At 41.4% G+C, this 16,259-nt stretch overlaps 1 protein-coding gene across 1 annotated transcript in view; it reads right to left on the bottom strand.

Annotated features, from left to right (window-relative positions):
- OSBPL1A (oxysterol binding protein like 1A) overlaps positions 1-16,259 on the bottom strand; it is a 212,292-nt gene that overhangs the window by 182,977 nt on the left and 13,056 nt on the right. Inside the window, 2 exon segments of the mRNA XM_032603377.1 lie at positions 9,208-9,282; positions 10,144-10,229. Coding sequence (XP_032459268.1) covers positions 9,208-9,282; positions 10,144-10,229 — 161 coding nt within the window.

Raw genomic sequence — 16,259 nt, 5'->3', positions numbered from 1 at the left:
AAATTGGACTACCATAGATCCAGCAATTCCACTTCTGAGTGTAAAACCAAAAAAAGGAAAGAAAAGAAACACTGACCTGAAAAGATATCTGCACCCCCATGTTCATTGCAGCATTATTTATAATAACCAAAACATGGAAACAACCTAAGTGTCCCCTGACCAATGAATGGATAAAGAAAATATGGTGTGTGTGTGTATATATATGTATGTATACACACACACACACACACACACACACACACAATGGAATACTATTCAGCCATAAAAAGAAGGAAATCCTCCCATTTCCAAAAACATGGATGGATCCCAAGGGCACTATACTAAATGAAACAAGACAGAGAAAGACAAATGCCATATGACCTCACTTATATATGGAATATAAAAAAATTAAAAACCCAAGCTCATAGTAAGAGGTCAGATTTGTGGTTACCAAAGGCTGGAGGTTAGGGGTGGAGGAATTGGATGAAGGTGGTCAAAAGGTACAAAATTCCAGTTACAGGCGCACCTCAGAGATATTGCAGGTTCAGTTCAGACCACTGCAATAAAGCAAGTATTGCAGTAAAGCAAATCACATTAATTTTTTGGTTCCCAGTGCATACAAAATGTATGTTTACACTATACTGTAGTTTATTAAGCATGCAATAGCATTATGTCTAAAAAAACAGGGAAAGGGGAAAACCCAAACATTTCACAAATTATTAAGTACAAGATGCAAGAGACTCCAAGTGTTATCTGGCCCCTCTGTTAGACAGGGGGCATGCATAGGGGTGAGATAATAAATAAAACATGGGCCAGATCTGGCTCACAATGTAGGCACTGGGTCCACAAACACATCCAGAGGACACTGCCCCAGTCCCTGAATGTATAATTGGAATAGACATGTTGGCAAACACTCACATCGCTTCCTTGGTCTACAGTATAAAACAGCCAGATGGAAGGCTCTAAATCTGCGCTCCCCCATACCCTGGCCAGGATAAATAAAACCAGTATCCCACATGCAGGGAAATAACAGAAATCAGTGCCACCCTTAAAAACCCAAGTATGCAGGGCCGATGGTCCCTACTATACTTCCATTTAATTCACCACTCTGCCGCTACAAAAAACCAGAAGGAACGTGGAGGATGACAGTGGACTCCCACAAGCTCAACCAAATAGCCCCAATTCTAGCAGCTCTGCCAGATATGAAACCTTTGCTAGAGCAGGTCAATACTACTTAAGTACACAGCAACTGACCTGGCAAATATATTCTTCTCTATCCTCATTAGGAAAAAGAGATGGAAAACACTTTGCATTCACACAACAGTACACATTTACATTTACAGTTCTGCCTCAGAGCCATTTGGGCAACCTGCAGAAACCACCCTGGTTCACCCTGGTCCAATGATGTCCTGTTAACAGAACCAGATGAGCAAGAAGAAGTGGAATGCTGAAGGCTTTAATAAGATACATATATGCTCCAGAGGGTGGGCAATCTTACAATTCAGGAACTTTGTCATGTCAATAAATTCTCAGGGGTTCAGTGGTTTGGGTAATGCCCGGACATTGCCCCCAAAGTAAAGAACTTGCACTTCCTGAAACAGAAGGAAGCACAACGCCTGGATGGCTTCTTCCGGTTCGGGGGCAGCATATTCCACAACTAGGAATAATGTTCTGATCCATATGCCAGATGAGAAAGGATGCCTGAACACCAGGCTCCTTTGTCAAAGGACCAGCAGGCAAGAAGAGTTATCACCTTAGCAGAGGTAATTAAACGTGAACATCAGAAGAAAGGAGTAGTATTCACAATGGGGACAAGGAGGACTACATTTTGTGTGCAGACGATGCACTTAAGGGTCGCTTGGTGTTCCCTTGTCCAATTTTGACAGTAAATGGACAAGTGTAACAACCCTGGCCTAAGAAGGGCATGATAACCAGGGGTTGAGCCTCCAGGGTTGAGGGCCTGAGTCACATCACCAAGTAAGCCCTGAAGACCAGATGTGCTAGCCAAGGGGAAGGGGAACCTAGAACAGATAGTAGAGGAGGGAGATGATTTGGTTGTGGCCCCAAGGTCAACTACAGCAACAGGAGCCCCCCACGGTCAGCAGGTGCATTCCTTCTGGGAGCATCAGCTTGACTCTAGCCTCTGGCCACCCTTCCATCCACAGGTGTGAGCCCTTAGCACTTCGATAAGCCTGTTGCACACTAACCTCCATCTAGGTCTGCTTCCTCTGAAGCCCAACCTACAAGAAATAGTAATGTTTATACCTATATTTCAGGGGTGTCATGTTCCATTAAATAACACATGTCAAGTTGTTTGGACAGTGCTCGACTCATAGAAGGCATTCAATATATAAGCATGAGAAATTGTATCCTAGGGAACAATATAGATAAGCTTATGTAAACCCCAGGATTATATGTATCTTCTAGATGCCAGGTGAGAGATACATAATTCCTGAGACGCAGAACACAGGAAGCATTGATTTTAGATGTATGCTCAGCCTCACTAGAAGATACTAAGTGGAAACAAAGTTCAGTACTAAAATCCAATTATTTACTATACTATCCCTATTTTCAACTGATTATAGAAGATGTAAAAACTGCAGAATTTGAACTGCATTTGAAAAATAAAGGAACAAATGCTTATTAATACAATATCTTAAAATTCTGGTATATTAATTTTTATTAAAGAACACTAGGGGTCGCTAATGGACCAAGAAAAGCCCATAGGTCCCTCAAAGTTTTGGAAGCTGCATTTTATTTATTTGAAAGGATAAGAATTTAAAGTGCTTTGTAACAAACCACATGCCTTTTCAACTCATCATTCTATTTATTAAATCACCACCCTATATTTTAAATTATCTTCATGGTAAAAGATCACATCAGAACAGGATAATTTGATTCCTTTCATGAGTACAATTAGAAATTAAACTTTTGCAAAATTCAATCATGTTTAGATACTGAGCACACACATTTTTAACGTTTCCTATGTGGCACAACCATTTAGCTTCAGCTAAATCTTATTTTCTAATACAAGCGATAATATGTATGCTAATGTTCAAATCAAACTAAGGCCTCATTTAGCATGGTCTTATGTTCGAAGTTGAAGAAAATAGCCAGATATGCAAAGAACTGAGCGTAGATTTGATTTGATCTAGGTAAGCGATCTAGGTAATTACACAGATGGTAATTATGCAGTAAGACTTGTGCTCATGGAAGATACAAAAAAAAGTGAAATGTATAAATTCCTTGGGAGCAACATGAATACGATCTAGTGGTGGTGAAGACACATACAACAGTAAACTATGATACAAGGTAGAAGACGAATGACAGTGCTTGTAATATTCTTGGGAAATCTGGAAAAGGACAGCTGCCTTCCAGCTGCAGGAAGTCAGGAAAGAATTTATGGAGACAGCATTTGAGCTGCACTTTCAAGAATGGGTTGACATGAGCCATGTGAAAATGGGTCAAGGACTCCTCTAGGTACATAGAGAAGAATGAGAAGTGCAAGGCTATAAAGGAAAATAGCAAGTAGCTCACGTATGAGTCAGGCAAATTAAACTATTTGCAACTCATTTTTGAGCCTCCCCTGCACCGACCCCAGAGTCAAGCACAGCAATTAACCCACTACCTTTATTCTTTTAGTATAATGGGTATTGTTTTTCTCAACTTTAGTGAGACTCCATATCTGGTCCACAAGTATCAACATATGAACAAATAGACCCAACAGTGTGAAATGTACTAATTCAAACATGCTTAGCACACACTTACTGGGTTGATTAATAATTTATATGAAAATTGGTTAAATCTAATCATTAGAATAAAAAGTATAAATTCATTCTTGAACTTGTGATAAATGCACATAAATCTTCCAATTATGGGATTATAAAATAACCTTTAGGGAGTATGTTAGACTATGGTTAATAATCACAACAAACAAGAAATACACCCTATGTCATAGTTAATTTACCAGATCATTCAAATCATCAAAAAAAGTATCAGGAAAGAGGGGTGAAGCAACTTTTGACTATGGTGGCATAAAGAGATCTGTGAACTGTAATCCTGAAAAAAGAGTATGAAATTGGACAAAATTACAAAACTACTCATATCATGGTGCTGGATATCGACTAAAGACAACAAATTGAGAGGCATACTCAACAGGAACTAGAACTTCAGGTAAGATCATGAGTCTTTAACCTTCCAGCCACAGGCTATGGCCACACACACCCCGACCCCGACCCCCAACCCCCTTCTCCAAGAAGTCTGACCAAACCAGGGCTGGCAATGAAAGCCAGTAGCTTTGCCAGAGGGAAATGACTTGATTTGGAGCCAAAAAGTAGCAAATTCAGTAGGAAACAAATGGAAAAACCTACAGCACGAGGCGCCTTTTCCCATTAGAGTGTATTTGCTTTCTGTCGGGGGTATAACAAATTACCACAAACTCAGCAGCTTAAAACACCACAAATTTATTATCTGACAGTTCTGTACTTCAGAAGTCCAAAATGGGTCCCACTGGGCTAGAATCAAGGTGTCAGCAGGGCTGCTTTCCTTTCAGAAGCTCTAGAGGAGAACTCATTTCCTTGCTTTTTCTACTTTCCAGAGGCTGCCCACATTCCTTGGTCCCCTTTCTCCATTTTCCAAGCCAGAAACATTGCATCTCTCTGACCATTCTCTCCTAGGCACATCTCCCTCTCATTCTGACTCTTTCTGCCTCTCTCTCACACTTTTAAGGACCTCTGTGGTTACCCTGAGGCCACCAGATAATCCAGAATAATTTTCCTCTTTTAAGGTCTGCTGATCAGCAACCTCAATTCCATCTGGAACTTTAATTTCCCCTTGTCATGTAAGCTAACACAGCCACAGGCTTTGGGGACTAGGATGAGAATGTCTCTGGAGGGCCATTATTATGCCCACCACATGGGGCAAATGGCAAAACAGCCTGGAAATGAGAGACCCAAAAAAGGACAAGGTAAGCTGCCCATACATTCCTGGCTGACTGTGCAGGAGAAATAGGAGAAGGCCCTGCAGAAAGTAGAAGCAGAAGTGAGAATGGCTGAACTCTGACAGTGCTCCCCAACCTACACACAGATCCATCAGCAGAAGGTAGAAAAGCTCTATGCTTCTGAGTATTCGGGCAAAACCTCTACCCAAATACGGGCTGACCACTAAGCTATGTAGATGCAGGGGTGAACTCTAGGAAATTTAGTCCATTTGGGGTGTCATAACAAAACCACCACAGATTGGGTGGCTTAAACATGATTTACTTCTCACATTTTCGGAGGCCGGGAAGACCAAGATCAAGGCACAACAAGATCTGGTGTCTGGTGAGAGCCTGCTTCCTGATTCACAGATGGCCATCTTCTCACTGTGTCCTCACATGGCAGAAGGGGCACGAGAGCTCTCTGGGGCCTCCTTTATAAGGGAACTAATTTCATCCTCAAAGGCTCTATCACCATGGCCTAATCACCTCCCAAAGGCCCCATCCCTAATACCATCACTTTGGGATTTGAACATATGCATTTCAGGGGGATGCAAACAGCCAGTACATAAGAGAAACTATGCTAAAACATTAAAACAATTTTTTTTAAAAAAAGAGCAGAGATATCAGTAGGCCAGACACATTCCATATTTCACAGATGAAGCCCAGACAATAAAAAATAATAATAATAACCTCAAGGGGAAAAAGTCAGAATTCAGAGTTGCTAAAATTATATTATATACAATGTCTAGTTTTCAAAAAAAACTTGTGAGACAGGCAAAAAAAAGGGAAGTATGACCCACAGTCTGAAAAAAGCAGGTAATAGAAACTGACTTTTAATGGGCCCATAAGTTGAATTTAGCAGATAAGAAGTATAAAGCTATTATAAATATGTCCAAAAAGTTTAATATCCAAAGGGATAAAATACCAAAGAATATTTGTAAAAAACCAGAGAAGGCAGTAAAAGAGGAACTAAGGAACAAAAAACCTGAGACATATAGAAAACAAGTACAAATAGAAGATGTAGATCCAAAGTTATTAAAAACTAAATGTGACTAGACTAAACTAAATCAAAAGGGAGAAATTTTCAGATGATAAAAACATACAACTGAATTATATGCTGCCAACAACAAACAGACATTAGATTCAAAGACACAAGGAAGTTGAATGTAAAAGGAGAGGAAAAGACATAATATAACCAGTAACTATAAGAGAGCTAGATTGGCTATATTAACATAAAACAAAATAAACTTTCTGGTAAGAAATATTACTGAAGGCAAAGAAAGACATTTCATAATGACAAAAAAGGTCAATACACATCAGGAAGGCATATCCCATATAACATATCCCACATAATCCCACTATAAATGGATATGCACCTAACAGAGCCACAAAATTCATGAAGCGAAATCTGACAAAATTAAAAGTATACAATTCAAGAATTCATAGTTGGAGACATCAATACCTCACTCTCAGTATTCGATAAAACAAGCAGAAAATCAGTTAAGGATAAGAGAACTGAACAGCCCCATCACTAACTTAACCTGATTTACATTTATAGAATACTCCACCTCAAAGTAGACTACATTTTTTTCAAGCACTCAATAAACATTCTCCAGGATAGATCAAATGCTATACTGTAAAATAATTCCTAATACATTATAAAAGAATTTAAAATACATTCTTCAAAACACAATTCAAAGTAAGTTACCTGATCACAAGGGAAATTAAATTAGAAATCAACAATGGAAACAAATTTGGTACATCTCCAAATATTTGGCAAACAAGATACTTCTATATATACCTGTGGGTCAAAGAAGAAACCACAAGGAAAATTATAAAATAATATTATTAACAACCTTATGCCAACAAATTAGACAACTTAGGTGAAATGGAAAAATATCTAGAAAGAAAATAACCGAAACTGACTCAGGGAGAAGTAGAAACTCGGAACAGATCTATATTAAATAATTAAATTGATTTAGTAATTTAAGATCTTTCCACACAGGAAGTCTAAGCACAGATGGTTTCACTGGTGAATTTTATCAAATATTTAAGGAAGTAATAATCTTTCACAAGCCTTTCGGAAAACAGAAGAGGAAAGAACACTTCTCAACTCATTCTACGAGGCCAGTATTACCCTGTTACCAAAGCCAGACACACACATCTCAAGAAAACTAGAGAACAGTACCTCTCGTGAATACACACCCAAAAAATCCTTAAGAAAATACTAGAATCCAGCAACATATAAAAAGGATTATTAACCAATACCAAGTTGGATTTATACAGGAATGCAAGGTTGGCTTGAAATCTCCAAATTAATGTAACATACCATATTAATAGATTAATAAACAAAAATCACATGATCATCTCAAAAGACAGAGGAAAAACATCTGACACCCATTCACGATTTAAAAAAACAACTCTCAATAGACTAGAAATACAAGAAAACTTTCTCAACCTAATAAAGGGCATCTAAGAGAAACTTACAACTAACGTCATATTTACTGGTTAAAGACTAGATGCTATTCCCCAAAGATCAAAAAATAAGGCAAAGATTTCTGCTCTCATTGTATTTATTCAACACTATACTAGAATCTAGCTAGTAAACATAGAGGGGAAAAAGGATCCAGATTGGAAAGGAAGAAGTACAATAAATGTCTTTATTTTGCAGATGATATGATCTGGTATATAGAAAATCTTATGGAATCAACAAAAACCTACTAGAACTAAAAAGCAAATTCAGGAAGGACACAAGATAGAAAAGCAACATAAACACTGTCTTTCTATATAATAGCAACAAGAAATTGAGAACAATTCCATTCAAAATAGCACCAAAAAGAATACAATGCATAGAAGTTTAACAAATAAGATCTGTATACTGAAAACCTCAATACACTGCTGAAAGAAATTAAAGATCTAAATAAATGGAGAGGCATTTGATGCTCACAGACTGGAAGACAATGTTGTTAAAGTGGCATTTCTTCCCAAATTGACCTGCAGGTTCAAGACAACACAACCTCTATCAAAATTCCAACAGGTGTTTTTATAGAAATTAATAGAATAATCTTAAAATTTACATGGAAACACAAACTTTTGACTGACAATAGCCAAAATAATTTTTCAAAAGATCACAGGTTGGAGAACTTACACTACGCAATATCAAAACTTAATTACAGGGAATTCCCTGGCAGTCCAGCGGTTAAGACTCTGTCTGCACTCCCAAAGCAGGGGGCCCAGGTTTGACCCCTGGTCAGGGAACTAGATCCCGCATGCTGCAACTAAAGGTCCCGCACACTGCAATGAAGATACCTCATGTGGCAACGAAGACACTGCACGTGGCAACGAAGACCCAGAGCAGCCAAATAAATAAATATTTTTTTAAAAATTAATTACAAAGTAATGTAATAAGACAGTGTGCTATTGGTGCAAGGATAAAATACAGACCAAAAGAAGCGAACGGAAAGTCCAGAAATAAATCCTTACATTTATGGTCAACTGATTTCCAACAAAGGTGTCAAGGCAATACAATGGGGAAAGAATCTTTCCAATGAACAGTGAATAGATTAAAAAATGTGGTATATCCATACAACGGAATGTCATTCAGCCATAAAAAGAACAAATTACTGATACATGCTACATCATGGATGAACCTTAACAAAATTATACTAAATTTAAAAAGTCAGACACAAATGTTTGTATGATCCCATTTACAAGAAATTTCTAGAAAAAGCAAGTATCTAGATATAGAAAGTAAATCAGCGGTAGCCTGAGGTTTGGCTAGAAGCAGGAAATGAATGCAAACAGGCATGGGGAAACTTTCTGGGGGAATGGAAATGTCCCAAAACTAGATTGTGGTTGTGGTCATACAACTGTGTAAATGTATAAAAAAAAACCCACTGAAATGTACACTTACAGCAGGTGAGTTTCATGCAATGTACATTATTCCCCAATAAAGCTGTTTTAAAAATAAAAAGAAGATGAAGAAGGTGCAGGAGTTCCCCATCCCTGGGGGACACAAGCATAGACTGAATGAGCTCCTATCAGGGACACGAGGGTAGAGTCTCCATGACCTTCGTACTTGACCTCACTGTCCATCACTAAGAGCATGAGGTCTTTTAACCCAAAATGCTGGTTTATACATTTTTTGTGGCTTTTCGCAGTTGCTATTCCTAGGGTTATAAGGAGAAAACATTTGTGACTGCTCTTCCAAATATTTCACTTGCAAACATTGAACAGAGAATGTTTTTCACCTTTCGTCCTGTAAAGGCAGCCCGATGAAGTGGCGTGTCTCCCATGTCATTTAATACATTTACTTCTGCACCAGCCTAGTAAACATGAAAGTTTTAAGCATCTTCCACATATCAAGAAATATACAAAGATGAAAACAGTTCCCTAAAAATATATTAAATATTTAAAAAATTAAAATAATTGTTAATATTGACTGGTTGTCACAACTAAAAATAAGTTCAGTTCACAGTAAAACAGTAAGCTTATAGTAAAAATCTACCTGATAGGTAGAAAATAAAAAGCTACTTTTCTTTAAAAATCTATATACCCTTTGCTCTACTTTAGAAACACTCATATTGAAAAAAAAGGAGAACCGTCTCTGAATAAAATAGCACATTTTCTCCACCAATTTAATTTAATGAGTTTAAGGGAAAAAAAAGAAAAAGATGCCACCATTTAAATGGTGGAGGAGCTGGAGGTTTAAGGGCCACCTTAGCTCCTGGATTTTCAGGTTTGGGGCCACCAGATCAATTTTAAGATGAAACCCAATTTCAGAAATATCAGTATGTGTGAAAAATTATTCATCACAGAATTGAGAAATATGAGTTCTTAAGTTACAGCATGCTCACTAAGAGAGTCTGACATTTTTTAATTACAAAGGATGTGCTTTGGTCATTTTTTTAACTATGCTCAAAAAACAACATAGTATCTTCATTAATTCATATGTCCATTTTTGCAACTCTAAAAAGTCAATGATGTAAAAATCAAATGACTGAAAAAACAGAATTTTAATTAGTCAGGCTACCCTAATTCATGTATTTAGCCAAGAACAATTAAGTGATTAGCAACTTCTTTGAACAGGCCATTATGCATCATGGCCCAGACGGCTTTTCCAAGATGTTTATAATTTCCATAATAGCCATATTTTATTTATTTAAAAATTAAAGCCACACATATACCTTTAACAGATCCTGGACCACTTGTCTATGTCCAAAATAGCAGGCCAGATGAAGCGGTGTCCAGCCCAAATTAGACTTACTTCTTCCTAAAAAAAAATGAAAGAGGTATTTTTAGATGTTCCTGAGGTAAGTGAATAAAATAATTTCTCCTTCATACTCTGCTCCAACACATTGGCCGGTGGCTCCCTTTCACACTGCACTGCTGATGAGTGAGAGGCAGGAGACATGACACTGTAATACATGTTCCGAGTGAGATGGGTCAGAACCCACAGGACCCAGATTCTGCGGCCACCTTCCTAACTCGATGTCCTCACTCTTAACAGGGTGGAAGGAGACTTGATGGGGGTTACATTCAAACTGGCCTGTGGCTCTATGGTGCCGAGTGAGTGTCTAACCACCCTGCCATCAGCAAACGAACACGTGGGTCTCTTGGCACAGCATTTCCTGAAAAGCACCTCTCGTTGAAAACCTGCCCCATGTCAGGAGAGTGGACAGAAAGGGGAACTGGGAACCAATCTTTCCTGCACCGTTTAGCAAGCTGTCGGCGCTGCGGGCGGTGACTGAAAACGGAGCCTTAACTTCAGATAAAATCACAGGTAATGAGGATAAGTGTTACCAGCATGGGAGAGTCCAACTAGATAACAAGAACCCAAATTAAAAGCAACGAAATGTCAGATCCCAGCTGAGGAGAGGTATAAAACAACTGAGCATGGTGAAAACGAGCTACATTAATTCAATTTAGGAAAAAAAAAAATAGGGCATTATAGCTTAGACCTGAGAGAGCTTCAGAAGATCTCCAAAATTCCAAATGAAGCTTGAGAGAATACAGCCTATGAAAGCCACGAAAGCCCACCACCGCCCTAGAGGGTCTCCCGAAGCCCAGCAGCAGGCTGCCCGGCCCTCGCCGGGAGGAGGTGGAGGTTAACGGCTGCCCTCGGCTCCTGGATTTCAAGTTTGGGGCCAACAGAAAGCCCGCCACCAGCCTCAGTGTACCCAGAACAGGGCTCTAACAGCTCCCAGAGGGACTGTCACCTCCAACAGTGTCCCTGTGACTGTTTGCCACTTACCAAACTCCCATAACTGTTCCCTCTCAAATGGGTGCCCTCTGGAACCCCTAATTCCACAGGCAATACGTCCTAGAGCCATGGTCTATTGCATGGAACATTTCTCTTTACCCTCTGTCCTTAACCTAGCTCTTCCTGATGACAATGATTCTCCTTTATCCCTCGGGGGGAGGCTCCCCCATTCCCACACCCCGACTGGTCCTCATGGCACAGAGCCACGTGAATTTCCACGTCAAAACCCAACGTGGTCTTTGGTCAATGACCTCTCTCGTGTTACAACCCCTCCTCTGAGGCTTCTGACATTAAGCACCACTACCCACCCAGCAAATGCTTTCTCTGCCACCATCTACCGGCTTCCAGTGGCTCACCCCTCACCAGTTAACTCTGGGCAGCAGTCTTTCTCCCTGCGGCAAATCCTGCCACCATCCTAGGGGTGACTACTACGAGCCAGTATCCTGGTGTCTCCGACTCTCAGCTTCCCTCACTTCCCCGCAAACCTGGCCTCTGCTCCACGTGGGGTACCCAACCCCAGGGCCAGAGTCTGGATGTCATCATCACGTCTGAACTCAGGAACTCAGAAAGCCCACTTTCCCACAGAGTGCCCACTTTCCCACTTCCTCACACAGGCAAACCCCCAGACTTGCTCTTCAACTGAACTGACCCTCCAGTTCTTTAATCGCTTTCCCTCTATGTAAATACCCCCACCATCTTCACTTCCTTCGGTAAATCCAGCATATATTTCTTGGTCCCTCACTTCAACATTTCTTTGCCAATATCCTCAATATCCTATCTTTGTCACAGCAGCCTAGAAAAACCCCGAAGCCTCATAAACACACTAGCTCAATTTTTTCTATAACCACACCCAGGTTGCTAACAGTGGTGGAAGAAAAATAACAAAACCTTGTGGATTCATGGCTCCATAAAGTCAGGATCTCATACTTCAGCAAAGCCTTCACTGCTGCCCGGCAATCCTTCCCACACTGCCGTTCAGGGGTCCCTCCTATGTTCCAGCACAGGTATTTCAATCCTCACCACTCCCCTCAAGCCTCTTACCCAGACACCTGCCTCTTAGCAAATGATCTGATCTCTTAGCTTCACAAAGAAAAGAGAAGCTTTCATAGGATTCCCTGGGCTTCCTGGCACCAAATCCACCCCATACCTCTACCCACAGGCACCCATCCTTCCTCCTGAGGCCTCAGAATAATCACGCTTCCTGGATCCCGGATCCCATGCCCCCCTGCTTCCCAAGTACTCCTTTTCCTCCTCATCTTCAACCTCTCCCTCTTTAGTTGGGAATAGGAAGGAGCAGGTGAGGATTTGTGTCTTATCCACCTAACAAGCAAAGGCACCCAACCCCCCCTCTCTGGTCCAAGGCGCCCTCCAGCCCTTGTCCTCCTCACGCTCCTCCCCTCCCCTCCCCCAGTCTTCACGCTTCCCACGTCGCGTTCCCTCCCATCAGCTACCCACCCACTGCAGACCAGGTTCATTTCCCACTGCATCACTAAAACTGTCCTCAACTTTTACCAATAAATGGTGTCACTGGATCCCAGGGGCACTTTTCAGCAGCCAGCGCACCGCGTCACTGGACGGCATCTGACAGCCCAGGCCAAGAGCCTCCACAGCCCTGCACTTCTTCCCAGGGCTCTGTGGAAACTCCACTTTCTCTGATTATCCTTCATTACTAGAATCTCCAATAATGACACCTCTTGGCCCTTTCTCACTGCTTTGTTTATAGGCTCTTCACTTCAAAATCCGTATTTCCATTTCCAACTCTCTACTATTCACCTCCATTTGGACGATACAAGAATACCTTATGCTCGAGGTACAAAGCTGAACTCACTTACCTTACACATACACATGTGCACAGAAAAAACACCTGTTCCCCCTCCCACATCGTTTTCACAATGAACTGCCCCATTATTCACCTCTCTTCTCAAGTCAGAAATAAGCGCCACTCGTCTGCCTTTCTCCTTTTCACCCCTGCCCAACTTAATCAGTCCTATCAATTCTACCTCCTAAATGTTAACTATGCCTACTTTTCACCATTCCCATTGCTTCTACTCCCATTTAACCACAACAGTCTCCTCTGAGCTGCTGCTTCTGAACGGGTCTCCTCACCATCTAGTGTTTCCACATGGGATTCTGAATCAAGGAGTCAATTTACAGAATCCTAAATAATTCTTAAAATACTCCAAATACCAGTAAAAATGTTTTTTAAAAAAAAGGGCCATACTCTACAAGTTCTTGATAATCTTTAATAATTGAAACTACTTTTTAATTTCACTTTGGTAAATAATGTCGCAGAGATACTTTCCCCTATCAACAAATCAGTATCTACATAAAAAAATAAATAAGCAAATGAGCTATTAAGTCATGAAAATATAATGCTCCAAGTATCCTTTATACTCTTTACAACTTATTATGGACACCCAAAATTTTTTTATCAATAAGAAATATCAAGTTTAGAAATATTTACAGAAAACTGTACCCTATACTGAATATTAAGCACTGGGAAACACCAGCAGATGTTACGGGTAATACTCAAGTAACTTCCCATGCAGACCTTCCAGCAAAGCAACAGGACAGCACTACACAAAATCATGTGTTGAGGGTTTCCCTAGTGGCACAGTGGTTGAGAGTCTGCCTGCCGATGCAGGGGACACGGGTTCATGCCCCGGTCTGGGAGGATCCCACATGCCACGGAGCGGCTGGGCCCGTGGGCCATGGCCGCTGGGCCTGCGCGTCTGGAGCCTGTGCTGTGCAATGGGAGAGGCCACAACAGTGAGAGGCCCGTGTACCACAAAAAAAAAAAAAAAAAAAATCATGTGTTGATGTTGCCAAAATAAGCTCTTATTTTGCTTTCAAAATCTTTTAGATCACTCATAGAATTTATACAAAGCATGCTATGCGTATAAACATATTAGTATTTATTTCATTTGCAAGAATGTCTTGCCATTAGCAACAGATGGGACCATGAACACACACTCATAACAGCAACAGCTACAAGCCAAACTGCCCAATTAGCTCTTCCTTTGTGCCCCTAGCCTAGAAGTGTTGACCTTAACCTTCAAATGCACGTCAGCGCTTCCCTCTCTCCCTTAAACTTGACATTAGTGGATTCCTCCCAACCAGTAACATCTCTATGTTGATTGTTGAGCTTTAATTCTTGCAGAAGAATTATACTACACTTTACCATTTTCTCAATTTCTCAGGGTTTGGAAAAACAAAATGAGATAGAAAAGAAAACCAAGAAATGCCAGGCTCAGTGATTCCCATGTGGAGACACTCACACACCCGGCCCCAGCCCTCCCCACTCACTTCTGTTGGGTGAATTCACATCACCTGATTACGTTGTTCCTCTACATAAACCCTTCAAATTGCCCTTAAGACAAGTCTGACTGACAGGTATAATGAGGGTGAAATTTTGAAAAAGCAGTAACATCTGTCTCTCAGTTTTACATTTCCAAGTAGGTGACTCTCCACTAACTAGCCTGAGGCAACCATGGGTGAGGCGTGGTGGTTGGTAGAAAGTAAAGGGTTGCTGAAGATCATCAAACCAGGCATGTTTCTGGCATTCAAAACAGAATCCCAAGGTAAAGATTAAGAACGAGGTTTCTGTTGAAGGATGAGAAGGATTTTTAGAATTCCTTTAGCATTCCAAGAACCGACTCAGACTGTAATTTCTGGACAACTCGGAGCGTGGTTTCTTCACTGCTACAAAGATAATACTCCTTCCACACGGAGGGTGAGGCCATGAAGTTTGCTGCTCTGTGACAGGAGAATGTGACACAGCAGAACAAAATACCCGTCAGTGACAGAGGGCTGTGGGAGAGGAAAAGACGTAAAACGGGGCATGTGGCTCCTGACTCTAAGCCCGGAGAGTGAGATAAGTCGAGGGCACACTGAGAACAGGCAGTGGCATGTAGGATGCTAGGAAAAGGTCCCCTACCAGGCCACCTAGCCTAGCACCAACCTGCACGGTGGCCACGTCAAAGTAAACTCAGTAGTGCAGGCAGCGGGAAGGCCAAATGTTGGCTACCTAGAGCTGCTCCGAGCCCCCATGGGTCACTCAACACCCCCAAGGTCACACCCACAGGAGTGTGGCCGAGGTGAACCAGCAAGCCTAGGCCACGTGCCACAGGGAGACATGAGAGGTTCAGGGTGACACAAAGCCAACAAGAGCCAGGATGAGACTCCCAACACAGCCAAGGAGCACCACCTGTGCTTAGGAAAAACCTGCATTTGACTCTGAGTTTTACTTCAGCTACAAATGCTTCAGGGGCACTAGGAAGACAGGTTACCAAGGAACCAAAGCCCGTCCACACAGAACAAGGCTCGCCTTTACATTTACAGGCCACCTCAGGTGAGATGGGGAAAACACAGGTGAGAGGCTCTGCGAGGCCAATCATTTATCAAAAAAGCTACTGAAATGGAGGGACCCAAAGACTTATACTTAGTCCTCCAAACTCCCAAAATGAGAAGGCGCTTGTTGAAATATCAGAGCCAATTTAGAAAATAAAGCCTAGGGCTTCCCTGGTGGCGCAGTGGTTGAGAGTCTGCCTGCCGATGTAGGGGACACGGGTTCGTGCCCCGGTCTGGGAAGATCCCACATGCCGCGGAGAGGCTGAGCCTGCGCGTCCGGAGCCTGTGCTCCGCAACAGTGAGAGGCCCGCGTAGCGCAAAAAAAAAAAAAAAAAAAAAAAAAAAAAGAAAATAAAGCCTATTTCTCTGCACCCCTGAGTTTAATATACTTGTAACCTTGCTACACAAGGCACATTGTGATTTGGCTGCTACCTACCCACCTAGCCTTATCCCTCACCCCTCCTGCCTGCAAAAGCCCTTGCCATCTGGGCTGCTTCTCACCTCAGGACCTTGGCATATGACGTTTCTTCTGCCTTGACCCCCTTTCTTCTCTATTTTTACTTGGTTAAGTCTACGTACTCTTCATATATCACCTTAGAATAATTTCCTCCAAGAAGCTAATCCTTCGAGTTCCAGTTACATACTTCTTATATGTTCCCTAACACCCTGCACTTCATAGCTTCCATATTC

Source organism: Phocoena sinus, chromosome 14 (assembly GCF_008692025.1).
Source record: "Phocoena sinus isolate mPhoSin1 chromosome 14, mPhoSin1.pri, whole genome shotgun sequence".
Taxonomy (NCBI): domain Eukaryota; kingdom Metazoa; phylum Chordata; class Mammalia; order Artiodactyla; family Phocoenidae; genus Phocoena; species Phocoena sinus.
The sequence above is the reverse complement of the archived record's forward strand: the minus strand, read 5'-3'. Positions and strand labels throughout refer to the sequence as shown.